Source organism: Ursus arctos, chromosome X (genome assembly GCF_023065955.2).
Source record: "Ursus arctos isolate Adak ecotype North America chromosome X, UrsArc2.0, whole genome shotgun sequence".
NCBI lineage: Eukaryota > Metazoa > Chordata > Mammalia > Carnivora > Ursidae > Ursus > Ursus arctos.
Genome location: NC_079873.1, coordinates 120050104 through 120077457, shown reverse-complemented (window position 1 = coordinate 120077457; position 27354 = coordinate 120050104). Strand labels below are relative to the sequence as shown.

General features: G+C 46.6%; 1 protein-coding gene across 2 annotated transcripts in view; it reads right to left on the bottom strand.

Moving 5' to 3' along the window:
- The window catches only part of HS6ST2 (heparan sulfate 6-O-sulfotransferase 2), a 286457-nt gene extending 260687 nt beyond the window's left edge, over positions 1-25770 (bottom strand). For both annotated transcript variants that reach the window (XM_044391647.3, XM_026520614.4), the window contains exons 1-2: positions 25343-25770; positions 23983-24501 (exon numbers count right to left, since the gene is read on the bottom strand). In XM_044391647.3, the coding sequence (XP_044247582.1) occupies positions 23983-24501; positions 25343-25770 (947 nt within the window). The remainder of the gene's footprint in view (positions 1-23982; positions 24502-25342) is intronic.
- Positions 25771-27354: the final 1584 nt, after the last annotated feature.

Below are 27354 nucleotides of genomic sequence, written 5' to 3'. Positions count from 1 at the left end.
TTTCCAGCGAGGAGGCCTTTTCCCCGCACGCCCTGAGGAAAGCCTTCAGAAGTACAGCTCAACTGGAGCCCACCTGCGAACTCCTTGGAATCTGGTCAGGTAAGACATGGTCTCTCTCATCGGGTGGCCTTCAGTGAAGCGTCTCTGGCCACCCTGTTTGCTCTGAAAAGAGGCCCACCTCGTGTTGACAGCCAGCCAAACACTCACCCTAAGTTTCATGGTCCCTCTTCTGGATGCAAATGACAAGGTCATTTGTTTGTCAAAACAAACGGCCTGCTGCAGGCAAGGAAACGTTGCTCACTAGTCCTATCCGACCTTCAGATTGACCGTAGGCCCACGCGACTTCTTGATGCAGTCAGTTCTTCGTTTTTATGCTGACAGAGGGGAACGGATGTCAAGAACTGTCTAGAAAACGATATAATGACGGCATAATTCATACTGGATGGTGGACCATGTTTGGTGATGTTTTACAAAATTATCTTCCTAATTATGTTTTCTTTAAGGGATCGTGGAAATAACTTGCTTTTCCTGGCTGGGCAGTGACAAGGAGTCTTCCAGATGTGTAGAACAGGGAAGGGATGCCTCCGGCCAATCCCCCAATCCCCCAGAGTTCACAGCCAGCCGACTAGACCCCCGTGGGACCTAGGACCAAAGGTCACGAAGGTCACTACATAAAGGCCGGCCAACCTCTTAACGCCAGTGGCTAGAATATTCACTTCACCCTCCAGGCATGACCACAGTTAATGTCATCATCAAGGAGAAAAAGCGAGATGTGGTTTTCCAATTTGCTACACTAGGGTCCTACAAACTCTATTCTGAAGGAGTCAGTTTCCATGATAAAATTTTCACAGCGGGACTTCTAAGAACCCAGAGATCAGAAGCCCTGAGTTCTAAAAGCCTTAACCACACCCTCTGAAGTTTTTCCTGAAATACAATCCAGGTTTCAGGTTGGTTATTTCTTAAGCCCTATAGGAGCTGAAAAACTAAAGAAATGTGAAATGACTGAAGAGGGGGATTTTGTGAGGTGTCCCCCTCCCACCGTCCTCTCCCCAGCCCTCCCATAATGCACGGGAAGGTACCGTTTTTACAACTTTGATCTTCCATTAGCAAATTCCTTCAAGTCAAAGGCACTTCACTTCCCCCTCACTCTTGAGTTTTCAACAGTCATTTGAAATCTAAGCAGAACCGGACGCTCAGGCTGCAAGACAGCCAACCCGGGCGGGCGTCATCGCCCTGCTGCCGTCCCGGACGTACTTCACGGGCAAATTTCTGTCCTCAGAAGCACTTCGTCTCACTGAACAAAACAGAAGCTGCCTGAACACATTTGAAAACCTGATTGACCCTCTAAGATCTCCTTGGATTGATCTTCCCAGCACTTCACCCTAGAGAAAGCCCGCTGTGAGCATTAGTCAGCATACAGAAAACCCTGGAAAGGGGAACAAAGAACAACCCCTGCGATGAGATGCTCAATTAAAGGGGGAGGAAAACAAGTTCTACCAAATGTCAACATGGCTTCGTGCTCTCCCCTGAATGCAGCCAGGGTCCAGAGGTGGAGGTGGGGGTGGGGGTGGGGAGTTGCTCTGGCTGAAGACTGGAAAGTGGCACGGAGCTAAGAATTCCTGAGATAGATCCCCACCCCCACGCCTGCATCCATCCCCCAAAAACATAGGACGCCTTCCTCATAGCCCTCATCTCCCCACCTCCTATAGTCTGGCCATCCCAGATAGAGTAGGTCTCAGCAAGCACAGGTGGGCTCCTTTGTTAAGGCCAAAACCAAATGCCTAGTCCTGAAAGCGTGACACTGTGCAGTAGCCACGGTCGCCTAGGCGCTGTGACAGGACCAGATACAACCTATCCTCCCCCCCCCCCAAGGCTTCAGCATCAGCAAGGCATACACGTCACTGAGCACGTGCACGTGTTAACCATCTACCAAATCCTGGCTGAAAGCAAAGCAAGAGAAATCGGAGCGAAGAAGAAAATGGCAGATAATCTTTTAGGTATGGGATTTGTAACAAACCGCCATCCAGTGTACAATAAAATCCTCAGTAATTCAAATGAAAAAAGAAAGAATGTGAGCAGGGGATTTTGGACTGACTGGGCCCAGAACAGCAAATATTTTGACTAGAAAACATTGAGCTGTCTCATTGCCAGAGAATCTGAAACAATGGATATCAAGTTATTAGGGGTTTTACCATAAATGACGTGAAGATGCTTATCTGACTGTCTGGTCCGAGAGCCAACAGTCTAAGCATGTTGGGTGCCTGACCAGCTAGCTAACGGACTGGATGAACAAATGGATGGATGGATGGATGGATGGATGGATGGATGGATGGATGAGAGGGTGGATGGGTAGGTGGATGTTTGGATGGATGGATGGATGGATGGATGGATGGATGGATGGATGGATGAGTAGATGGATGAGTAGATGGATGTGTGGATGTGTGGATGGATGGATGGATGGATGGATGGATGGATGGATGGATGGATGGATAGATGGATGGATGGGTGGGAGGGTGGATGGGTAGGTGGATGTTTGGATGGATGGATGGATGGATGGATGGATGGATGGATGGATGGAAGGAAGGAAAGAACAGCATCTGTAGGCAGCCCTGTCTGCGTGAGTTGGCCCCTAAGACTGGTCCACCACTACTCTAAGCCCTTGGCTCCTCAAGCCTCACATTGTTTTGCCCCTGCCTCTGCGCCTACCTAATATAAAGACAAATCTAGCAATAGATGGGGTTGTTGCTTTATCCTACATAGAAAGCCACAAAGATGAGTATGTTCAGAAATGCATTTGAGAAACATCATACTAGTTCTGCTGTGTATAGAGAATGGAGTGGAGGGGACAGAGTTGGGGAGATTAGATGAAAGCTATTGCCATAGCCCCCACAAAAAAAATGAAGAAGGCTTCAGCTAAAGTGGTGACAACAGGAATAGAGATGAGTGGTCAGAGTTGGGACAGAAGGGACAGGGTCAATAAGACTTGATGATGGACTAATTTTGTAGATAAGGCAGAGACCAGGGTCTAAATCCTTGCTACCTGATGTGTAGTACACAGACCAATAGCATCAACATCACCTGGGAGCTTGTTAAAAATGCAGAATCTTAGGCCAAACATAGTGAATCAGAATATGCATTTTAACAAGATCCCAAGGTGACTCATGCACAGTAAAGTTTGAGAATGCTTTAGAGAACATTCAGGTTCCTTGGAAAGCTGGCTCTGGTGCCACCCAGTGAAAGACAAAACTGCTTTTAGCTTTTGAAAGATTGGAGATATGATTGAAAGTTATTTTGCTTATTCAACAAACATGAACTGACTACCACGGCCAATGGCTCTGCAAAGACAGACATGAAAGACAATTCCCAGCCTTAGAGAACTCACATCGGGTGAAACAAAATTTTTAAAAAGGCAATTATATTATAGCACGATGAGTACCATGTTTGATGTATTCACAGGTTACAAGTTTGGTACACTATTCAAAAGATGGCTCAGCTTCCTACATTCCTCCTGGGCTCAAGAGCCAGTCAGGACCCCACCTGGGCAGGCTCGGGTTGAATGGGGAGGACCTCCCTTCAAGTTACTCAGCCAATGAGAAGCCCGCATCATCCTTCAGCCAGACATGTCAATTACTTTTTTTTTTTTAAGATTTTATTTATTTGACAGAGATAGACAACCAGCGAGAGAGGAAACACAAGCAGCAGGAGTGGGAGAGGAAGAAGCAGGCTCCCAGCAGAGGAGCCTGATATGGGGCTCGATCCCAGAATGCCGGAATCACGCCCTGAGCCGAAGGCAGACGCTTAACGACTGCACCACCCAGCCACCCCAGACATGTCAATTACTTAGGACCCGAGGGCTTCTCTCGTTCAAATCATGTGCTTGGAGGTAGGAGGCAGAATATTTTATGGAATGAATAATTTGGCTCAGAGGCTGATGAGCAATCATTTCCATCAGCTGCCTTACAGGTCAAATCTCTGAAAAGAGTAAAGTCAGAAAGCTGTAGACTTAAGCAGCAGCAGCAGCAGCATTTTAACAATTAAACATTCTTTCATAAACTCACTCGGCGGATTTGGAGAGTATCACTTTGGCTCAGCTTAAAAGGCTTTTCTCCACTCACCGTACTCACTAATGCTGGTTGCCTCCATTTATCACACCCCTCCAAATTCAATTCATTACCAACAAGTGAGAAAAAGCCATTCAAGCCACCGGGCCATGGACCTTATCAAAATCAGACCAGCATTTCAATGGCTCCCTTCTATTGGCAGAGTAATACTTTCCTCTTCCCTTTAACACCATCTTTTCCATCTGTTTACTGATGTCAATAACCCCTGTTATTTGGTCTGCATATTTTGTTCCCCCAGTGATTCATTTCTTGACAGCATATTGATACTTACAAAACCACAGACTACTTGAGAACCAGGTATTTCTCAATAGAACTCACAGTGGTTTTAAGGCATGATCTAATTATCAGTCCTGCATCTCTTTTTTTTTTAAGATTTTATTTTTCAGTAATCTCTACACCCAATGTGGGGCTCTAACTCACAGCCTCGAGATCAAGAGTCGCACGCCCTACTAACTGAGCCAGCCAGGTGCCCCCCAGTCCTGCATCTTCGTGAGTTCAGTGATGGTGTTAATTTCCACTTCGCCATTAAGGAGACTGAAGCAGAGAACAGTTTAGGGGCTTTGTCCAGAGTCAATGTGCTGAGCTGGGAATGGAACCTGGGAACCTTTACTTCAAGGGATATTGCCATCCACCACAGCCCCCCCCCCAACTATGTAACAGCATTTGTAAATAGATTACTCAGATGTGCAATAAGAAAACAAATCTCTAGGCATCGGCAAACGTCCGTAGGGGTCCATAAAACTTTTGCAGTGCCTGGATTTCAGCAAAAAAAATGTAATTTTCCCCTCCAGCATCCAACACTAGTTTGAATACCTTGCAAAGATGACGAGACTTCTTACAATAACTATTCCCCAGTTAAAATTCACCACTGGGTAAAGCCCTGTTCTTCAGCTGTCCCACATCACCGGAGGCAAGCTAAAATATTTAAAATCCTACAGATATGGCATATCTGAACTTCGTCTCTTCCCAATATATCCAGCTCAAGTTGGAAACCAAGAATATTTATGGGACACAATGAAAGCACTAATAATTGCAAGCTTTGATTAATATATGCAAAATTCAAATAATACCAATGTTTGGGGACCATTAAAACATTTCAAGCTAAAGCGAAGAGCAACAATAGCTACAAAATCATAGAAGTTGATACATTTTAGGTTTTACATAAGCATGTTTGAATCAAGAGATACCCTCAAATGTGTTCCTATAAGATTAGGGGGACATCTGGGCAGAATCAATCCTTGGTTAGCCTGAGATTTAGAACACAGACATATGGACACCAATAACTTAATGATCTTTGTTATTAGGGGAAAATGGGTTAAAAGAGTTACTTTTAAGTGAAACAACACATTCTGATATTAACACTCTCTCACTCCCCACGATCCACACCTTTCAGTCACACATTCTTTCTATTCTTCCTCCCAGATGCTTCCTGAAACCATTCACCTTTCCACGTGCCCAGCCACCACCCCATCTGTCCTAGACTTCCACAGCCTTCTAACTGGGTTCCCTGCCGTGTTCTCAGCCCTCTCCTGTCCCCTCTCCATACAGCAGCCGAGGCAACTATTAAAACACAAATCAGATGATGTTACTCCTCTGCCTGACTCCCCGTGCCATCTGATGGCGCTCAGGATAAAGTCCCAAATATGTCCCATGCCCTGCAAGGCTCCATCTGCCCTGGATTCTACCTAGTTCCGAGGTCACGGATCTCATCCCAGCCCCTAAGTACAAGCCCGACATGCTCTTGCAGCTACGCCTTTACTTGTGCTGCCTGGCTGTGGAGCCTAGGGGACTCAGCCCGGGGTTCACCTCCATCAGCAGAGTCTCTGAGGGGCCCTCATCTTCATCCTCACGGTAACGTGCGCTCGGCTTGATGACGGTGCCAATCACTCTATTTGCTTACTGGTCGCTACTCACTAGTCTGAGAATGCTCCAAGGTCAGTGCACCGCCAGCTCTGTCATCCCAACACCTGACCCAGCCCCTGGCACATAGGAGGCATTCGGTACCTACTGAATGAATTAGTTAATGAGAAAGAGGCCAACCTAGTCAAAATATGTCGTGTTACCGGTCCTACATCTCAGCGTGAGGCACACAGTTTTTTGTTTCTGTTCATGCTGAGCTTGTGGCAGCAGATGGAAATTTCCAGATCCCACATCATCCCAATTCTCCAAACCAAATGCCACCATAGGGAAAGGAAAAGGAGAGATGGATGCAACCAAAATAAGAAGGGGGGGCATATTTAATTAAAAATGTTTTCACTTTAAGAGTCTGATCCCTGGAAATAAAGAAAATGGAGCCACTACAATGCTCAATGTACAGAGAAGTTGACTTAATAATAGGGGATTGCTGTGCTAAAATCAGGCGTGTGCAACACACAGCCTCGATGCTTTAAAGAGCCAGCCCAGATCATTCGAGCAAACAGAAGCAGATGAACTATATCTACGTCCAGTTCTGGACAGGATGGAGGATACACATTTCTCTCTATTCCTCCAAGTCATTATAGATATGTATGGATACATTAAAATAAGCATTAGAAGGCATTGAGAGGTAGAAAGAGAGATATGTCACGCGCTCAGTCGGAAGAAAGCCTAAGTGGCTATGTTTATGTTCGATGAAACAGACCTTGGAACAAAGAAAATAATCAAAACCAAAGGGAGAATATTACATAACAATAAAAGAGTCAGTTGACCCAGAACACGTAGCAATCCCAAATCTGCCTGTAACAAACAAAAGAGCTGCAAAATATATAAAGCCAAAACTGATGGAACTGAAAGGAGAAACAGACAAATCTACAATTATGATTGGGGACTCTTAACACCTCTCTCTCAACAACTGAGAGAAACACTAGACAGAAAATCAACCAGGATATACGAAATCTCCACAATACCTTCAACCAGGAAGACCTAATCAACATTGACCCAACAGCAGGATCCAATGAACTCCACCCAACAACAGTGGAATTCTTCTAAATTATTGATGTTTAAGGACAATAATGTATTGCTGGCTTTGTAAAATATAGATGTAAGTTTTATAACAAAAGCAGCACAAAAAGGGAGAAGAAGGAATAGATTAAGGGAAACATTTCTAGAAACATTCCTACTATAATGTATTATAAATAAGTCGATTCTGAAAAGTTACAATGTATAGATTAAGCCCTAGAGCATATGCTAAAAAAATAACACAAATTACAGTGCAAAATCATTAAAGGAATTAAAATGTTATATTAGGAAACAGTCACTTAATACAGCAGAAAGCAGTTGAAGAAGGAAAAGAGGAACAGAAAAAAAAAGATATGAGATATGCAGAATTTTAAAAATTGTGTGAGGGCTTTATAAAATATTTCACAAAGTATGGTGTAAAGAATGCCTACATTTGATTCTTCCATAGGTATTGGAATCAAGTCTAAGTGCATGTTGTACTTACCATAAAACATTTTAAACAATAAAATAAAATGACAGACTTGGATTGAGCTATCAATAAAATTAATGGGTGAAACAATCCAATCAAAAGGTGCCTGGCTGGCACAGTCAGTAGGGCAAATTTGATCTTGGGTCGTGAGTTCGAGCCCCACAATTGGGTGTAGAGATCGCTTAAAAAAAAAAGGCATAGACCATCAGACGGATTTAAAATAAACAAGATCCAGCTATATGTTGTTCACAGGAAACATGCATTACATTCAAAGATAGAAATAATCTGAACAAAAAAGGAGAAAAAGACATATATCATGGAAACAGGAACCATAAAAAAAAATGGAATGATTATATAATATCACAGAAAATCGACTTTAATAAATGTTACTAGAGATAAAGGAGGAATTTTTATAATGATAAAAGGAACAACGCATTAGGAAAACGTAACAATCATAAATATACATGCAGTTAATAACAGAGCCTAAAAACACATGAAGCAAAACCAGAATTAGAAAGAGAAATAGAAAATTCAATAACAATGGCCAGAGACTTCAATGCCCCAATTTCAATAATGGCTAGAACGAGTAGAAAAACAGCAACAAGGACCACAGAAGTCTTGAGCAGTACAATAAACCAAGACTTAAGCAGTCATCTATGAACACTCCACCACCAACCGAACACAGTCTTCTCAAATGCACACAGAGCAATCCCTAGTACAGACCATACGGTAAGCCATAAAACACTTCTCGGTATATTTGAAAAGACTGAATCACATAGCGTATGTTCTCTGACCACAGTGGAATGACATTATAAATCATTTAAAGAGGATATTTGGGAAATTCATAAATATGTAGGAATCAAACAATGCACTCTTAAATAAACAATGGTCCAAAGAAGAAAGCACAAGGGAAATTAGGAAATCTTTGAGATAAATTAAAATAAGACGAAACATACCAAAACGTACAGGATGCAACCAAAGCAGCTCTTAGAGAATATTTTATAGCTGTGAATGTAAAAAAAAAAAAAAAAGAGAGAAAGATCTCAATCAATAACTTAATTTTCCACCACAAGATACTGGAGAAAAAAAAGCACACTAAACCCAAAGCAAGCAGAAGAAAAGAAATATTACAAATTGCAGTGGGAATTGAGAGTTGAAAAGAATGGAGAAAATCAATGAAGCCAAAAGTTGGTTCTTTGAAAAGATCAACAAAATTGAGAAATCATAACCTAGACTGACCAAGAAAATAAAAGACTCAATTGCTAAAATCAGGAATGAAAGAGGGGACATTAGAACCATCCTTTAAAACTACAATGAGGGGTTTCTGGCTGGCTCAGTAGGTGGAGCATGTGACTCTTGATCTCGGGGTTGTAAAGTTCGAGGCCCACGTTGGGTGTAGAGATGACTTAAAAATAAAATCTTTTTTTAAAATGACTATATAGATGAATAAAATACAGTTAAGAATCCAAAAGTAAATCCATACACTGATGGTCAATTGATTTTCAACAAAAGTTCTAAGGCAATTCTATAAAGAAGAAAGTCTTTTCAATGAGCGATGCTGGGACAACCGATATCCACGTGGAGAATAATGAAGTTGGGCCCCCTTCCTACAATATGCACAAAAAATAACTCAAAATAGCTCATGGACCTTACTGTAAGAGATAAAACTATAAAACTCTTAGAAGAAATATGGGGGTAAATCTTTGAGGTCTCAGGTTAGGCAAAGCCTTTGTAGGAGACAAGACAAAGAACAGTTAAATTGGATTTCATGAAAATTTAAAACTTCTGGGTTTCAATGAACATGATGAAGAGAGACCGAATGAGAGGAAAATACTTGCAATACATAAATCTGATAGGAGACTTGTATCTAGACTCTATAAAGAACACCTAACTCAATACACTATAGAGGGGAAAAAAACAAAATTAATAATGGCAAAGGATCTGAATAGACATTTCTCCAAAAAAGATATTCAAATGGGCAATACACATGTGAAAAGACACTCAACATCATAACCTTTGAGGAAAACGCAAATCAAAACCACAATAAGGTGCCGTTTCATATCCATAAGATGGCTGGGGAGAGGGAAGAGTGGACAGTGACTGCTAATAGGTGGAATTTGCCAGTGGCGATGATCTCACAGCTTTCTGAATATATTAAAAGCCACTGGACTGTGTGCTTTAAAAGGGTGAATATTATGATGCATGAACTGTATCTAAATTAGAAAATAACTTTAAAACATATCATAGATTTAAAAGTAAAAGTTAAAACTATAAAACCTTTAGAAAAAAACACAGGAGAAAACCTTCAAGATCTAGGTCTAACCAAAGAATTCTCAAACTTGACACCAAATCATGATCCATAAAAGAAAAAATTGATAGATTGGACCTCAACAAAATTAGAAATTTTGCTGTGCCTGGGCTACTGGGTAGCTCAGTTGGTTACTCGGCCAACTCTTGATATCGGTTCAGGTCATGCTCTCAGGGTCATGAGATCAAGCCCGCTCCCCGACTGGGGACCACACTTGGTGTGGAGCCTGCTTAAGATTCTCTCTTTCCCTCTCCATCTGTCCTCCCCTCCCCACTCACGTGTGCACTCTCTCTGTCTCTCAAAAAAAAAAGAAAGGGAAATTTTGCTCTGTCAAATGCCACATGAAGAAGATGAAAAGCAGGCTATGGACATAGAGAAAATATTTGTAAACAATGCATCTGACTAATATACAGAATATATAAATAACACTCAAAACTCAACAGTTAAAGAAAAAAGAATCCCATCAGAAAATGAGCAAATAGAATGAACAGGCATTCCACCAAAGAGGATGCACAGACGGCTAGCCAGCATGTGAAAGGATGCTGAACACCATCAGCCATCAGTGAAAGGTAAATTAAAACCACAATGAGATATTACTACACACCTATTGGAATGGTTAAAATAAAAAATAGTGACAACACCAAATGCTGGCAAGGATAGGGAGAAATTGTATCACCCACGCATGGCTGCTAGGAATGTGAAACAATATATAGTCCTTCTGCAAAAGCAGTTTGGCAGTTCCTCATAAAACTAAACACGTAATTACCAAAGGACCCAACAATTGCATTCTTGAACATTTATCCTAGAGAAATGAACAAGGATCATTCCACAAAAGCCTATACATGAATGTTCATAGCAGCTTTATTCATGACAGCCAAAAACTAGAATCAGCCCAGATGCTTTTCAACAGGTGAGTGGTTAAACAAACGGGTTCATACTTACCATGGAAGATTCTTCAGCAATAAAAAAAGAACGAATTGTTAATACAAGCAACAGCTTGGATGAATCTTGAGTGAATTATACTGACTCATCAGAGGCACCCCAAACCAGCTCTCACCCCTAATCCAGCAGAACCACAGTGTCCCAGAATTCCAAGTTGATAGCCCCCAGTGGCCCAGAGACCAAAGTGGTTACTATTAAAGCTGGCAATTTGCACAGAGCCACTGCATCCCTCTAGAGCCCTGAAGCCAATGCGGGTGCAACTGATTGTCCCCACAGCTACACCTGGGAGAGGGAGGTCTAAATCATTAAGAGGCAACCTGCCATTTAATTAATTTTTCCCCCAATGGTATTTCTCTTCCCCAGACCCAACTTGAGCTTCTGACATTTCAGTTGGAACTCCTACCATTTTGTGAATATTTCTACCTGCTTGAAGTTGTGGGAGGACATTCGTCTTCTTCCTTCTAGGTTTCTTGTGTTAAGCCAAATTCAGAGACCAAGAACCAAATAACAGAGCTGCGCATACCTCAGGCTTTGTGGCACTCAGATCTCTCCATCTTAGCAGGCTCATTACATACAAGAGCTCCTCTCCGTTAACCAGAACGAGCTGCATCCCAGAGTCAGACCCCAGCAAACTAGAAGAGCTGGTCCCTGGCCTGTCTGCTGTCATCATGGAAACCTGACCTCCACGACATTCTCTAGAGAAGATATTCCAAGCCAAAGGTCACAACCTGAGACCCCACACCCTGTCCCTAGACACTGGAACCTATAAACTGCCTACAATGAATAGTGGTTACATCACCATGCTGGAAAAGCAAAACAAAAAATGACATTCAATGGGGAGTATCACAATCGCGCTCATTCCAATCCAACCATATTTTTTAAAAGGGGAGAGACTGTCAGTGTAACTGCTCACTTCCATGCATGCAAATCCCATATGCAGCCTTTCTCTTAGCGTTCAGCTGAACTCTGGAAAATCATGAACCACTTCCCTACAATAGGGGTAGATGAGGTGCCTGCGACACAGGACTCCCTCCTTGAGATGAGCTGAGCTCATCTGGCTTCACTCAACAGTCTAGCTAAGCCACATACATACCTTTAGCTCCCCCCATGTAAAAAGTATACCCCCTCTCATACAGGAGAAACTGCTGCAAACCCAAGTGTGATTTCAATCTCATCCTAATGGATCTCGTGACATCCAGGTCTCTAAGGCCCTCGGTAATAATTTTTCAAGGCCATCTGGAATAAATAGAAGTCTCACTCAGAGCTGCATGTATGCAAATTTCCATATTTAAATGGATTCTGTCCTTAAGTGCATAAACCAAAAAGCATGGAAGCAATTGGATTAGAAAAGCAAGGGTTTTTTTTAACCCCCTTCTAATTGGCATTAAGTCACCAAACATTGTCAAACACATATCACTTGCTTAATTACTTTGTGTGCACATGTGTATATCTTTATAACTTCATAAACATATAAATGAGAGGGAGATATGCAGATTTAATGTACACCCATATGGTGATAAATACAAAAGCTGCCAGAAGATTGTAAAATGCTATACTAATGTTAAAATGATATCTTTTTTATCTTCTGCTTTGCTTCCAAGTCACAAAGAACAAACTAAGAGTGGTAAATGCTAAGCATGGATCTTTACATAAAAGGAGAAATATGCACAGGCCATTTTGTTCAATAATGCAAAATATTTTGAAAAATACCTTGATTCAGGTCCATAGTCACATCTTAGAGTAATTGTCTTTCATTGATCTTATGGCGTGTTTATGCGTGAAATCGTTTCTACGTGTTCATTAAAATTCACATTGAAGTGACTTTTCATAAACAGCCTACTACGTGTAATTCACCCCAACACGCTTCATTTCAACGTTGCTTTCATGAGTTGGGGTTGACCTATTACGCTCCTAGAACATACTGTACCACCCTCAGCAAAACCAATCACGAAAATAGTAAGTAGTCCTGCCTCTGGCATATCTAGTAAATAGGCTCTGTTTTCCAACCTTCGGGATGTCATGCCAGTTAATCTTCTACTTAGCAAAGTCTCAGCAGTGAGGTATCCGCCGGAATGGCCACCATTCCAAGGTCACGCTGGCCTCTGATTATCGTGGACGTCTTTTTCCCATGTTTCCAATGCCGTCCACCTAATTTCTTGGCCAACCACATTAATGTCGGCCAGGCTGGTGGGCCCATGCTAATTTACATATTCTCTTTTCCAAAGCCACCTCTTCCAAAAGAGAGAGAAGGGTGACTCCTCTCTGTGAAGAGCCCCGGGGATGAGAGCAGGCTTCAGGATTCATCACTTGGTTTTGGAGAAAGTGTCTTTATTTGACTGGCTCCTTGTGTTTCAGGACGATATGAACTGATCTGGCTGAACTCATTCACACTACCCTCCAAAGGCTGTGTCTACACAGACCAAATGCAGCAAAAAAAAGCGGTGGTCATTTATAGAAACAGGCTGTGGTCAGAGCAGTGCAACTGACATTGCTAATGAATCAACTGCCAACATTCCAGAAGGACTAAAATGCTTTGGCCTCGTACAAATCTTATCAAGTGTGTACACCTTATATTAAGTCCATAACTCTTTTCTTCTTTTATTTCCCCTAAAACGGCATTCTTCTATGTAAATCAGTGTCAAAAGCATTTGCAGTATCTTGGATATCTAAATATTTAAGAAGGGGCAAAAAGCTGCAGAATTAAAGAGTAATTTTTACTGAACTTTCTAAAAGATGCTTTGAAAGAAAATCAGTTAACAGGTCTCCATTTTACTTAGCTTGTATAGTTGACACGGCCAAAAAGAGGGAAGAGGCTTTTTGGAGATTTGTCTGTAAATCTAGCGGACATCAAAACATAGCAGACAGGCCATGTGGCCCAGCTGATTTTAATTGCCAGCTCCAATATTGACTGGCTGGGTAGATTTGGGCCCAATTCTCTGTTGTTTACTTTTTAATCTTTAAATGGGTTTTTTAAACATCTATCTTACAGGGTTGTTTTGAGGATTAAATGTGAAAAATACATGCTCTGCCCCTGGCAGAGAGCCTGCCTTAATAAGTACCCCCAAACCTTAATAGGTCTTCAGGGAAAGTCAGGCCAAGCTACCTGGGTCAAACCATCACTTTCCAGTACTTCTCTTTGCCAAAGTCTTGGAGTTCTACACTCTTACATGTGAATTAGGAAACCTGATGTGGTCGGTGAAGGATTGGCAATGCTTCCAAATATATCCGACTACTAATGTTCCTTCTCAGGCACTCAGATAGAGCCTGATCCCTTGTTCCTGCCTGACTGGTTACAACATCCAGTGACTAAGCACTGCATGAGCAGATCGTATGGTCTGTAAGATATTTACTCACTGAAGTTTTTCAGACTAACTTTACAGCTCAGGATACGGTCTATTTTTACAAGCGTTCCATATGCGCTTGAGAAGAATGTGCGTTCTTCTAATTGGGTGCAGGTCCACTGCGCTGAGCTTGTTAACCAAATCTTCTGTATCCTTACCCATTTTTGTGTTTGTTTCGTCTGTCAATTTCTGAAAGAGGTTAGCAGATTTTACCAGGTGTCATAGCCCCGTCAATTTTTGCTTTATATATTTTGAAACGATGGTATTAAGTGCCTACGAGGTTAGAAGTGCTATCTGAAAAGTGGAACTTTTTGCCATTATTCAGTGAGCCTGTTGATCCAATAAAGGTTTTGTTTCAGTCTATTTGTCTGATATCAGTTTGACTACTTCAACTTCATTCTGGTTAGTATTTGCATAGTATATCCATTCCAATCCTACCTGTATCCTTATGTGTTAGCTTTGTCTCTTATACACAGCACGTAGGTGGATTTGGCATTCTCCTTCAATGTGATAATCTGTGTCTTTCAACTGGTGAGTTTAGTCAATTTCTATTTATTATAACAACTGAGAAGCTGGCTGCCAAGATCAAAGGACCTTTTCAAAGTACCTCTGAGTTTCCTGACTGTAACCTGGTCACCCTAGTCAATTTCTAAACACTCTTTGCTTGCAGTCATTCTCCTGTGGGAAGTTAGCAAAAGTCCAATGATCTCCATCAGTGAATTGGAGCTGGTACTATACTGAAGACTTGTCTTTATTAGTACAATTATGGGAGAAAGTCAATTAATGCAAGGAATGGTGCACACAGGCCTAATCCATATGATGTAAATCAATCCGTTACACATTTCAATTGCTCTGTATTCCTTCAGAAAAGTGCATGGAAGTGATTCATTAGAACTAAACTCTTCACAATAAACAGACCAATTCTCTTAGGCTCACTAGGGCATCTCTGCTAGCAAAATTTAAAAAGCAATCACACTGAGTAAGAAGTCCTTTTTGCAGACATTTACATGGGGGAAGAACATGATTCTTGACAATTCAGAGTAAATGAAGTGCAAATTATTCCCTTATAATATATCCCAGAATTGAAGCTTAAATTATGACTAAAAAAGAATCCACAGTTTAATCAGAAAAATATATTTATTGGTAATTCCCATGAGCTCCTATTTGATGCATTTATATCATAGGATAACAAGTTCATAACTATTGCTAAGTTATAAATATGAAACTTATGCAGAATTTGCATGTATTGAATTTTATTTTGAATTTGCAAGTGTGCCTATATTTGAATATTTATAATATTCCAGAAAAAGCACAGTGGAATGTGCAAGACAGATTTATTTAGTGTAATGCTCTGAAACGTGTCAAAGTCGTCAACACTGTTCTTAGAGGCAAAATGGCAGAAATAACAAATGGGATACAGTAAGCCCAACAGAATAATTTGTGAAGTCCAATACCCAGTAAAACTTAGAAAAGCTCTTTTGCCAATAAATATTTTACTAAAGTTAGACAGATATGTCTGTAAGCTTACAATGGCTTTGTATTAGAAGATATAGACCACTCGTTGGATGCTTCATTATGCTTTAAGGGAAAAGAGAACATTCCCACCCATACTTTTTTCCCCCCTAAACTCAGGGACTAGATATCTTATTTTATTTGTCATGGAGTGGCGATATTAGCTTTTCCACTGTGAGGCACGTTCTTTACACTGTCAAAATAACTAGTGCCTTGAATGGAGTTTCGGCGAGTTTCCACAGTCAGATTATGCACCTCACTATATCCAGTAGCCCCTCAGATACCCAGAGCAGTTGAGGAATGAAGTGCTCTAATCAACTTAATGCATAATTTATAAATTTAATTCATAAGTATATTAATTAATTTATAAGCATAATTTAATTTATAGTTAACTGGGGGCAATGCTCTTATGAAGGAAAACTGCTCTGGGAAAAGGCCGCCCCAGCAGAGTGAACTCCCTTTCTTTCCAGAAGGAGGGCAACACGAGCACCAACTGACCTAAGCTCTCGGTGGTGGCTGTTCAGAAAGAGCCCCAAGGCTTGACTTTTCTAGCCAGACCATGCGCTCTGGCGTCCGCTCACTTGGAAAGAGGCTCATGAAGATTCAAAGTCCAGGCTGTCTTGGGTGGCTCTGGCCGAGCCGAGCAAGTCTTATTACTTCCAACTGCGTGCCATTGTTAATTTCCTGTTCCATTTAACTTTTAAAAAGAGAAGAAACACTAGCAATATACTCAACTATCTCTGTGATGTACTGGTGTAAGAGTTCCATGGTTCCTTTGGCATATGATAACAGCCGCTCATCCAAAAAAATCAACAGTCGATTCCTGACTTATCACCTCCACCTTTCAGTCTGAGAGTTTATTTAGCTGAGACTGCTTTCCTCATTAAGAACTCCCCCAGATACTGGGGCGCCTGGGTGGCTCAGTCAGTCTGACTTCGGCTCAGGTCATGCTCTCAGGGTCCTGGGATCAAGCCCTGCCCCCATCCCCGCTCAGCAGGGAGTCTGCTTGTCTCTGCCCCTCCCTCTCTCCCTCTCCCCATGCAAGCTAGCGTGCTCTCTCTCTCTCTCTCAAATAAATAAATAAAATTTAAAAAAAAGAACTCCCTGGATATCAAGAGGCTAATGAAATAGCTAGCCATGGTCTTCAGGAACCAGAAAGTTGACATGAGTATAATTTATCACAGCCATGATAAAACATCATTTTAAAAACTGTTAATGTTTACTTTTATTATAAAAGTAGTACGTACTCATAAAGGAAATGCAAAATCTTCAGAGCAGAATAAATCGGGGCACCTGGGTGGCTCAGGTGGTTAAGCATCTGCTTTCAGCTCAGGTCATGATCCCGGGGTGTTGGGATGGAGCCCCGCATCACTGTGCTCCCTGCTCAGTGGGAAGCCTGCTTCTCCCTCTGCCTCTGCCTGCTGCTCCCCCTGCTTGTGCCTGTACGCATACGCTCTCTGCCACATAAATGAATAAAATCTTTTTTAAAAGAATAAGAACAAATCATGAATTGATTTACTAATATCCTGGTAGTTTTCTTTCATTCTTTGTCTTTTACACTGAGATCCGGAGGGATGGGAAGATGTTTTGTGTGTGTGCCTCTCTCTGTCTCTCCCTCTCCCCACTCCCTCTCTCTAGCATAGCTCTAGTTATTGTACTGGGTCCATAATTGGCTATCTCTTTTTCCCTTAGCTTTAAATCACTAGCAATTTTCCATAGTCTCTGAAAAGACATTTAAATGATTCTCTAATAATCCTTCAAGCGGATGTACTGAGATTCCTTGAACCATTCTCCTCTGTGTGGATGTCCAGATTTTTCCAACGTGTTGCACTTACAAAGAACTCCACCTAGCCTCCCAGTGCACCATTAGATCACCCTACACTTCCCCCTCATGGCATTTCTCACAATTCTAAGTCATTAATTGTTGGTTTTATGTCTATCTTTCCCACTCCATGAAGGCAGGAACCACAACAGGGCCCCCAGCACGTAGCCCAGTGATAGGGGACACTCAGTAAATATTTGTTGAATTAAAAAGTGAAGAAATAAATGAGCGAGTGGATGAAAAACACGTATAAGATTATGGTTTTCAGTAAAATCCGGGAAAAGAAATTAGGAGTCAAAGAAAGAAATATTTTAATGTTCTCTGTTTATATTATCGAATTTGTTTCCAAAAGAATCGTTCAAATTTACATGGCCACTAACAATGTATGAGAATTATGGGATTGATGGTGGTGGTGATGTATGTTGAGGTTTTTTTATTTTTTGGTGTTTTTTTTTTAATCAGTGCTAATTAGAGAGGCAAAAAGGTTTTCCTACACCTAATGACTTAAAGTTGCGTTCCTTTATTCCCAGTGGGACTAAACGGTTTTTCCACATCTGTAAACTAGTTGTGGGTCCCCTGTTGTAACTTGTCTGTTCCTATCCTTTGTTCTTCTAATCAATTTGTAGGAGTCCCTTATACAGAAAAGATGTCATCTTTTTGTCTGTTTTATTTGTTGTGCCTATTGTCATCAGTTTGACAATATGCCTTTCATTTGGCTACTTTTTGACTGATGAACAATTCTCGTTTTAATGCAATCATAACTGTCTATCTTTTCCTCTCTTCAAACATCCTTCTCCGTGGCTAAGAGTCCCACATGTGAATTGCAGCTATCATTTAAATAATAATGCCAGTTGTGGAAGCAGATTAACTGGGTTCACAGACTCCCACATATACGAGTAAGCCCTAATCTGCCCTAGAATGGTTTTCCCTTCCCTACAAGCCCTGGCCATGACATATCCAGGCGACATAGACCAGTCACAGCTCTTTAGTATAGTGCCCACCCCGCCCAAACTAGGTCCCCGTCCTGACCTCTCTCATTTGATCGCTGGTACCACCTCCACTCCAGACTAGAAATCAGAGAGGTGTTCAACTGGACTCCAGCCTTCATTTCCTTCTGTGTTTTTTACATTCCTTCCATCCAAGGGCTTCTCCTACTCACCGGGGTTCCAACTCCTCATTGCTATCCCAGGATCTTGACCATGAGGCCTCACCCCACCTACCTCCCTCACCCTTCCCCAACCATGACCTTCTCTGGCCAGCCCTGGCTAGATGAGGCCGCTGCACCTCACGATGCCAGGAGGATACCATGCCCACACACAATGCCTCTTTTCTTCTAAATACAGCCCACCAATTCCCAGACGTCTTCCTGAATACATCTCCCCTTTTTCTGGCCTGTTCCTCATTCCTTAAGGAGGAAAGGGCCTGAGAAAGCATCTTGGTTAAATCTCCCATTCTACAGAGGGGGATGGACCTGCCCCAAATCACAAGCCCCCGCCCACCCCCACCCCCACTCTGACCCACAGTTCTGCACTTTGCCCTCTAATCTTTATGGACTTGAGGCTGAAGACGATGACTCTGGCTTTTCTGGCTTGCCCCCGGCTCTAATTGCCCCCAACTACTAGCACTGTGCAGAGGTCATGATTCTTCAGAGCTTGCTGATTAGACATAAACTTCCACATAAACAGATGGACTTTTCTGTTTCACTATATTCTTGTAAAGGTGTGACATTTTAAAGACATGCTTGATATTCAAATCATTTTAAAAAAAAATTCATCTCCTTTATTAAATGTCTAAAATACCAAATTATTTTGTTCTGCCGTAAGCTCTGTGAGTGTGAGGATGACGTCCCTTCCCTGGAAGATAATGGGCAGTTTCACAAAATTTTGTTTAAAGAATAACGATGGGAAAGATGACTAATCTTTAATGTCACTTTATACTACCGAAGTTGACGACAGATATCTATAAAAGACAAGCTCTGACATTCTTCTTGCCGCATATAACACCACTGCTCTAAAATTACTATTGAGAAATGCTAATTCTGAAGAGCCTGTTATACTACCCCGAGAACTGAGAGGTTTTTTAATTTAATTTTATTTATTTATTTGAGAGAGAGAGCGGGGGGGGGGGGGGGCAGAGGGAGAGGGGCAGGGCTCGATCCCAAGACCCTGAGATCATGACCTGAGCCAAAGGCAGACGCTTAACCCACTGAGCCACCCAGGCATCCACCCAAGAACTGAGAGTTCTGCCAGGACTCCGACAACACGTCTGCCATCCCTGCGACCATGCTAATGAATCCTGCTCAAGTTCCACAGATGTGACAGCGAGTTCCTCCCCTTCTCCTGCGAAACAGGTGGGAGAGTATAGCGGCTCCTCTCAAAGGCAGCCGAAGAAACGCACGCTGGGCCATGAAGCTGCCCCTGTAAGAGCCGGGTGGCCCACAGCCCGCCTCACTGGCAAATCCCAAACGGGAGGCAGGGGGAGCGTGGGCTCGTGAGGTGGGAGTGGGCACAGGGGCCAGGGGGTTCCTGCGAGGATGGAGCTCGTGCAAAACAGAGCCACCTTTTTAAAAGAAAGGGAAAGAAAAAGAGAGCTGTTTTCTCCACCTAAATGCCTTTTAGTCCTTTCCTGTCAGTGATAGCCTACTGGATTTTAGATGACAATTAATGACTCTTCCGTATGGCTGCTGGAAAATTCAGAGACACTGAAAGTCTAGGATGCAACAGGAGTCTCCTGCTCAGAGCCCTGGACCTGCACAGCCACAGAACCCGGCCCATGCCCCCTGTGTGTGCCAGCCAGCACGGTACCTGGCAAAGAAAAATGAGGCCAGCACACATTCCCTGTGCCCAATGCGGAATTCCTCCCACAGACGAGTGGTGCTCTGGAGCTGGCTACAGAGGGAATCTGGCCTGAGAAAAGCCTGCAGAATTTGGGAGTTTTAACAGCTGGTAAGCAAGAATGTTTGGATACATTTTCAAAAAGTGGTCTTAGAAATCCTAGAATGAGCAGGACCCTTCTCTGACCCCAAACAACATATTGGCAGACAGATGCATGAAATGCAATTTCTAGTTTCTTTTTTTTTTTAAGAAATATTATTCTCAATAAACAACTTGAACCTTTTGCCAGCCCAGCGTTCTCTGTCTTTGTCCTTGCCAGGCAACGTGCTCACAGTCATTTCTAGTCAGCGGTTATATATCACCCGAGCCCGCTGCCATCCGCGGAGGCAGGGAAGCATGGCCAAAGTAGCACTGGGAGCAGGATTCAGGGTCTTGGCTCGCAGCCACGACGGCCTCTCACACCCCCTGTAACGTGGATAGATGGCTGCGAGTGAGAAGGTGGCCCGTGGCTGCGGCCGAGCACTGCTACCCGTGCGTATTCGCCAGGCCCCGAGCGCTCCCATCCTGCACGGCTGTGTGATGTCCAGCACGGCAGTGAGAGGCCCGTCTGCCACCCAGCCACCAGACCCCACTCGCCCACTCACTCCCAGGGAGCAGAGAGCCTCAGGGAGCTGAAATCTCTTCTCCTCCCCAGGGGTGTGGCAACCCTGGTCCGATCCCGGGTCCAAACTCACACGTGTATTGTTCCTGAAACGGGGGACGATGTAGGTGGTAACACTACCAGTTCGCGTTTATGCAGGGCTCCCTCTGTGAGCGTTCCTACCGTGAAATACGTCACCGTGCTTGGGGCCAGGACCCCGTTCAAGGCGCAGTCCACAGAGCAGACCGACAGGACCAAGATTCCTGCCAGGCCACTCCAGAACTCGACGACCTTGAGAAAGTCCGGCAGCCCCTTTGGCCTTCACTCTCATCTGATAGATGGGGATACTTTTGCCCACTCCACCCTCTCCCGAAAGATACTGCAAGTTTACGGCGAAGTACTGGAGATAAGGGGATGAACGCTCGTCAGACCCTGGAACGCACACTCCATGCGCACAAGGCCTGGAGAGGCTCTGGTCCAAGGTCACACAGCTGGGTCGTGGCCGGCCTGGAGCGAAAGCCCAGGTGTCAGGACTCCCAGGCCAAGCAGGCGGAGCCCGCCGTTCCCCTCGGTTCAGCGGAGCACAGAGACCACCAGCTGGCCCAGAAGGCCACTCCGCACAGGAACTCCGCATGGTTGACTCTCATGTCCCCAGAAGGGCTCCTCATGCCCACGCGGCACTGCTGCCCCCATGGCTCAATTTTCACCACACACACACACTCACACACACAGGCTAACTCAAACACGCTTCACGCATACCTTCGCCCTCCTAGGTTATCAGAGCTCAATGAACTGGTCCTGAAGGCGGGGATGTATCAACACCCCGGGAAATTCTGGAACCCTCAAGCTACCACTATTCTTCCAGATTTCTGGAGGTGGGTAGACATTAATGAAATAAAAAGATGCCCTTGGGGTGGCAATGTGTTTCTCTGGCAAATTTTATTTCATTTGTGCAAGTGGTGTAAGATCCAGTAACTCTGACTCTTTAAAAAGTGGTTCTTCTTCTATTAGACTAGATGGCACTGTGGTAACACCCTTTCACAACCAAGAAAAATCTCATTTCATGCCAGATAATGTTGCTTCAATTTGGGTCCATCCATGAGGGTGAACCCACCCTTTGAGGGGTCCTGGTTATCTTATGGAAAATTTCTGGGGGTATCTGCCAGAGGATAGAGGCACCAAATACATAATCGGGACCACATTTATAAGGTGTGTTTAGAGACCGCATCACACCCCGACCTACACGTCCAGAGGATTTTCAAAGGCACATGTGTCCTGTGGAGCTCTACACCCACAAGCTCCGTCAGCAAGTGAGATTACTGTCAATACTGCCAAATTCTTTGGGATCTTCCTAAACCCCAGTATCTTATGGTGACAGTGACTTACACAATTCTCACAATGGACTGAGGCAACAAACTTCCTGGAGCCAAGGTTCTCTTAAGATGGAAAAAAGAAAATCACTTAGGGTTGTAAAGGCAGAGAATGTTCAACAGATTCTGCCAGAATCCCAGCATTCAAGAGAGGCCACTGTAAAGTGAGGGAAAGGTGCGTGAGCACGGGTGAGCAGAGTCAGAAGGCTCCATTTGCAGGCATCTGGAAAGAAGAAACAGCCCTAGCTATTGCATGCCAGGAGCCCTCTGCAAGGCACCTCCTTGTCCAAGGCACAGAGTAACCTGCCTGGTGGGTGGGTGGAGCGGTTAGGGGGGGGGGGGAGGAGGAGTTGGGAGCGGGTCCAGGTAGGCAGCGGCTGTAAACAGCAGCCTCGAGGGCCCCTGTGGTCTCCTGACAGAGAGGCAGAGAGCACAGCCGTGTCCTTGCCTGCCCAAAGACCCTTCCAGAGGCCCCCTGGCAATGAGACTCATCCAGTCCATTCCCGGGACTACCTGCCCCGCCCCAAATTTGTTTTAGGGACAGGGGCATATTGGGAGCCCTGGCTGGAGCAACTCCAGCCCAACACGCCCTTCTCCCCCTCCCCCTTTTATGGCACTCCTTGACCTCCAGCAACCCGGCATTGCGGCTGCATGAAGGAAAATGCCCTAGCTTCAAATGCAACTAACTGGCTAAAGACTCTTCATAAATCACCATTTTCCGCATCAGCTCCGGGTTCCCAGCGCGTGGGCTGCCGGCCCCCCGCGCTGGGGCTCAGGATTTGCACATCTGGAGAGGTTTCTCAAGACCGAACCCCACACGGGGGTCAGAGCAGCGTCCCAGCTCGCCCTTCCGCACGCAGGGTGCCCCTCACACTCGCAAAGCGCTGCGGATACTCCGAGTGCAGCCAGTAGTGGGGGGGGGGGGCGTAAGCTGGGTCCCACCAGCTCTCTCCCGGTGTCCCCAGACAGTGGCAGAGGGACACCCACTCGCCCAGGGAGAGCAGAGCCAGAGGACAGAAAGGAGGACAGTGGCAAAAGTCAAGCAAAAAGAGAAAAATCAGAAAGGGTAAAAGAAAGAGTGAAAAGCAATGTGAGAGAGAGGGAGAAGGCAAGAGCGAGTGGCTAACGACCGACAAGTACGGGAGCAAGAGAAAGAGAGAAAGGCAGATAGAGGAAGTGAGAAAAGGAGGTGGGGGGGAAGAATGCGGGAGCTGGAAAAGGAAGAGAGGGTAGAAAGGAGGCTTCGGAACCGGGGCGCAGAGAAAAGAAGACAGAAGACAGGAGGGGCTCAGGGACCTCCCACACAGAGACTGGTTCTTTCCGGCGCTCCAGTGCGGAGTACTCGTGCGGTACCCGGTCCCAGCGGTGGCCAGGGTGGCGCTCGTTCGGGGCCTCCCGGCCACTCCCCCCGCACGCACTCCCAGCCACCCAGCAGGCCAACCCGCCGACAGGCTGAAGAGCCGTCCCGGGCCGCAGCGGACAGGCTTCCTGCGGCGGCCACGGCGCCGTGAGCTTGCGCGCCAAGGAGTCTGGCGCCCGCCCAGTCCGGGCGCACCCGCCGGGCACAGAGGTGCGCACCGGGGCGCCGGCAGCGGCCAGCCGCTCCTCTCCACCCTCCACCCGCCCAGGCCCAGGTCCGCTCCCGCGCTCCAGGGTCCCGCTCGGCCGCGCGCGCGGCGCACTCACCTGGACGGTCTCAGTCTGGCGTCGCGCTTGCCGTCCACCACGGCGGGCACACAGCTGGTGAGCTCGGTCCAGTCGGCGTGCAGCCCGCAGCTCCAGCCCGTGGAGAACCTGGAGAAGAGCCAGGTCTCCCGCTTACCCGGCCGGTGGCAAGTGCATTTCTTCTGACCCACGCGGCACTCGCACGGCTGCTCCAGCTGGATGTTGCGCACCAGGTGGCGGCCGAAAGTGGTGCCTCCGGTCTTCTGAATGTGCAGGAACACGATCAGGTCATCGCCCTTGATGTCGAAGTCTACCTTTCGCAGGAGGTCGCCGCGGCTGAAATTGTAACGGGGCACGAACCTGGCGGAGCTCTCATCCTCCGAGCGGTACGGGTCCGGCATCGGGGAGCTGAATGCCTGCAGGCGAAGGAGCTGGCATTCTGTGCCGGGGCACACGTACTGGAGGACGATCACCGCAAATAGGAAGAGCATCACCAAAGCCAGCAGCAGCTTGTTGGATTTCTCATCCATGTTCCCGACGCTGGGGGAAACCCAAGCTCGTTACGTCAATCCCGCAGCTCAGCCCGCGCTCGCCGTGCGCCCGCACCGTCCCCTCCCCCCGGCGCCGCCGTTGCGCCCCTTTCCCCCTCCCCTCCACACCGAGTACTCCACGGCGGCGGCGGCGGCGGCGCCCTTCCCCGCTTCCTTCCTTCCCGGCAGGCTCAGCGCTGTGGCTCCTGCCGCACACCCCCCTCCCCCCGACTCCTTCCCGCTGGCCGCCTGCCCTTTCCCCCCCGCCGGAGCTCTCCGGAGCCGCGTCGCGGGGTCTCGTCCCCACGGAACGCCGCCTGGCCCGGTCGCCCCACTTTCCAACTCACACCCCCCGGTCTAAGCCCCCGCGCGTCCCGCTCCACTCTCGGTGCCTCCCATCCCCATCCCGCTTCGCCCACCGGACTCTTCCCGGCGCTTGTGCCCCCAGTCCCCTGGGCGCGCACGCCGCCGCCTCCCCGCCTGCCCGACTCGTGGGCTCTCTCCCCGTGCGCCCCGAAGCCCTGCTCTCGCCCGCGCCCGGTTGCCCACCTCGGAGGCCGCCTCGAGTGAGCTCCGAGCCGGGCGTTCGGAGTTCCCCCGGGAGGACGAGTCTGCCGGCAGCCCGACTAGCGAGCGGAGACGCTGCCCTGCAGTGTCCGCGGAACGGCGGGGAGGGAGCCGCAGCGTGGCCAAAGGCGCGCCGCGCCCCTCCGGAGCCCCCCCGAGCCCGGCCGCCACCGGCCAGCTGGAACTTTGCGCCCTTTCCTTCCCCTCGCGGCTGCCTTCCCTCCCCGCACGGCTCCGCGCGCCCCGGCCCGGGAGCGCGAATCCCGCTTTCGCCTAAAACATACCTGGCTAGGGGGCCGAAAATCTTGGAGAAGATCGCACCGAGCACGTGCTTCAGCGAGTGGCCCAGGGCGGCCAGGCCCCGAGTGAGCAGGGCCCGGCAGAGGGAGCCCAGGTCCCAGCGTCTCCTGAGGTCGTGCATCCGCCTGCGGCGGCCTCGGGGCAGCAGCGCGAAGAGAGGGGTGCGCACGGCTCCCGCCAGGGAGGAAGACGCCTTTAGGGGCTCGTCCAGGAGCGGCTGGGAGTTGAAGCCGCGAGACACACCCCTAGGAGGGCCCGCGCGGACTGAGGCGGCGACTGATCCGGGCCGGCTTGCTGCCAATTCGGCCTCTACTCTGGAATGCCGGCGGGGACAGGTGGTGCGGGCGGGCGCTCTTCGCTCCGGTTGCATCGGCGGCCCGAGCGCCCGGGCTGCACACGCAGGCAGTGCCATTCCCCCCTTCAGGCAACTCAGGGTACTAAGGATCGGCAGCGAGCTTGAATTTATGTAATAATGCCTCACGCCTAAGAGCTCGAGCCACTTCACAAGCAGAGGACCTCGGTTTTCTTCTGTCTTGGGGAAGGGAGGTCACTCCAGTGAGCGCATCACTCCACTTTGGCTGGTAATTTCAACCTCCCCTAAAATAGCAAAGGCGCAAATTGGACCTTTTCCCTCTCTCTTTGCCAATTTCCATTCTCCAGCGGAAGCGGGGGCATTTTCTGAAAAGGTAAGTCAGCATGAAGGAAAAGCATGAGAAAAAAAAAAAAAAAACGTTACAGAATGGGAATCTGAGCTTTCTCAGAGCAGAGACTCACCCTTACTCCTCTCTTCTTGCTGAATCCCTGGCATCCAGCCCCGTGCCTACAGGAAGGATTCACTCCTATACGGTTTAGTGAAGGAAAGATACATGACTAAATACTACATCAGAGTGGGGCATTCGAATCCAAGATGATGTGGTGAATGAGGAAACCGAAGCCCAGAGAGGGAAAGACGTTTGCCCAGGGTCACACAGCAGAACCCCGGGGTTTGGACCCAGAAAACCAGGCACCATCCAACCCGTCCCCTGACCCTGACACCAGCTCCTCTCATAAATAGGTGCAGACCATCCTCAAGCCCTGGTGTTAAAAGGCTCTTTTTGGCTGTAGGGACCACAGGTGTAAGGATGAACCAGGAAAGAGGTGACGTCCCTTCAGGACAAGGTCCCCAGGGACTCAGGACTCAGACTGTTCCTATCTGATTGATCAGGTGGGGCTTGCTATCGATCAGGAACTGAAGTTTCTGCCATCGAGCCCCACCGCAGCAGAGGGGGCACGGGTGGCAGCAATGTTTCAGAGCAGCACTGTCAGGGCTGAGGGGGTGGCAGTGAGACAAGTATGGAGGTGGGCGCAAGTCCACTGGGACAGGCTCTCCCAGTATCTGCCTGGGAACATTTGATCCCTCTGTGCAGGGAAGCAGCAAGCGCTGGTCTGAGAATCTATCACATCCTTGCTGGGCAGCCCTGAGATAATCACTAGCCCTTCCTGAGCCTCAGTGTCCTCTTCTGTAAAATAGGACTCATTACTCCTTTTTATCCATCTGGGTCACTGTGAGGATGACCCTCGGGCCATTTTACCTGCTGTGTTTACCTGCTGCCCGAAGCTCAGATGTGCCCAATGAGTCAGTCACAGGCCAATTAAGGAAGGAGTCCTTCTTGGGCAATCTCGCAGCTGTGCCCCCTGCCCTTACCTCCCCCTATACTTCTCCAGTCCTGGCTGGACTTCCATATGCCCCCAAACGGACCGGGCACAGTGGGGGACCTTTGTCTGGCTCCAGGCAGGAAGGGTTTGGGGGAATCCTGCATTTCAGGCATTCCATCTGTCCTAGGACTCCAGGGGGACATTCTAACCCATGAAATTGTGTATGGAGCCAGACACAGCAACTTACAAGGTAGACATCTTGGCTTCCCGAAGAGCTCCCGGGCTCCCCTCCACCAGGCTTGTGAGCCCTGCCTGCTCCTCCTGAGGATGGGTGAGGGTGGGAGCCAGAGGAGTGAGAAAC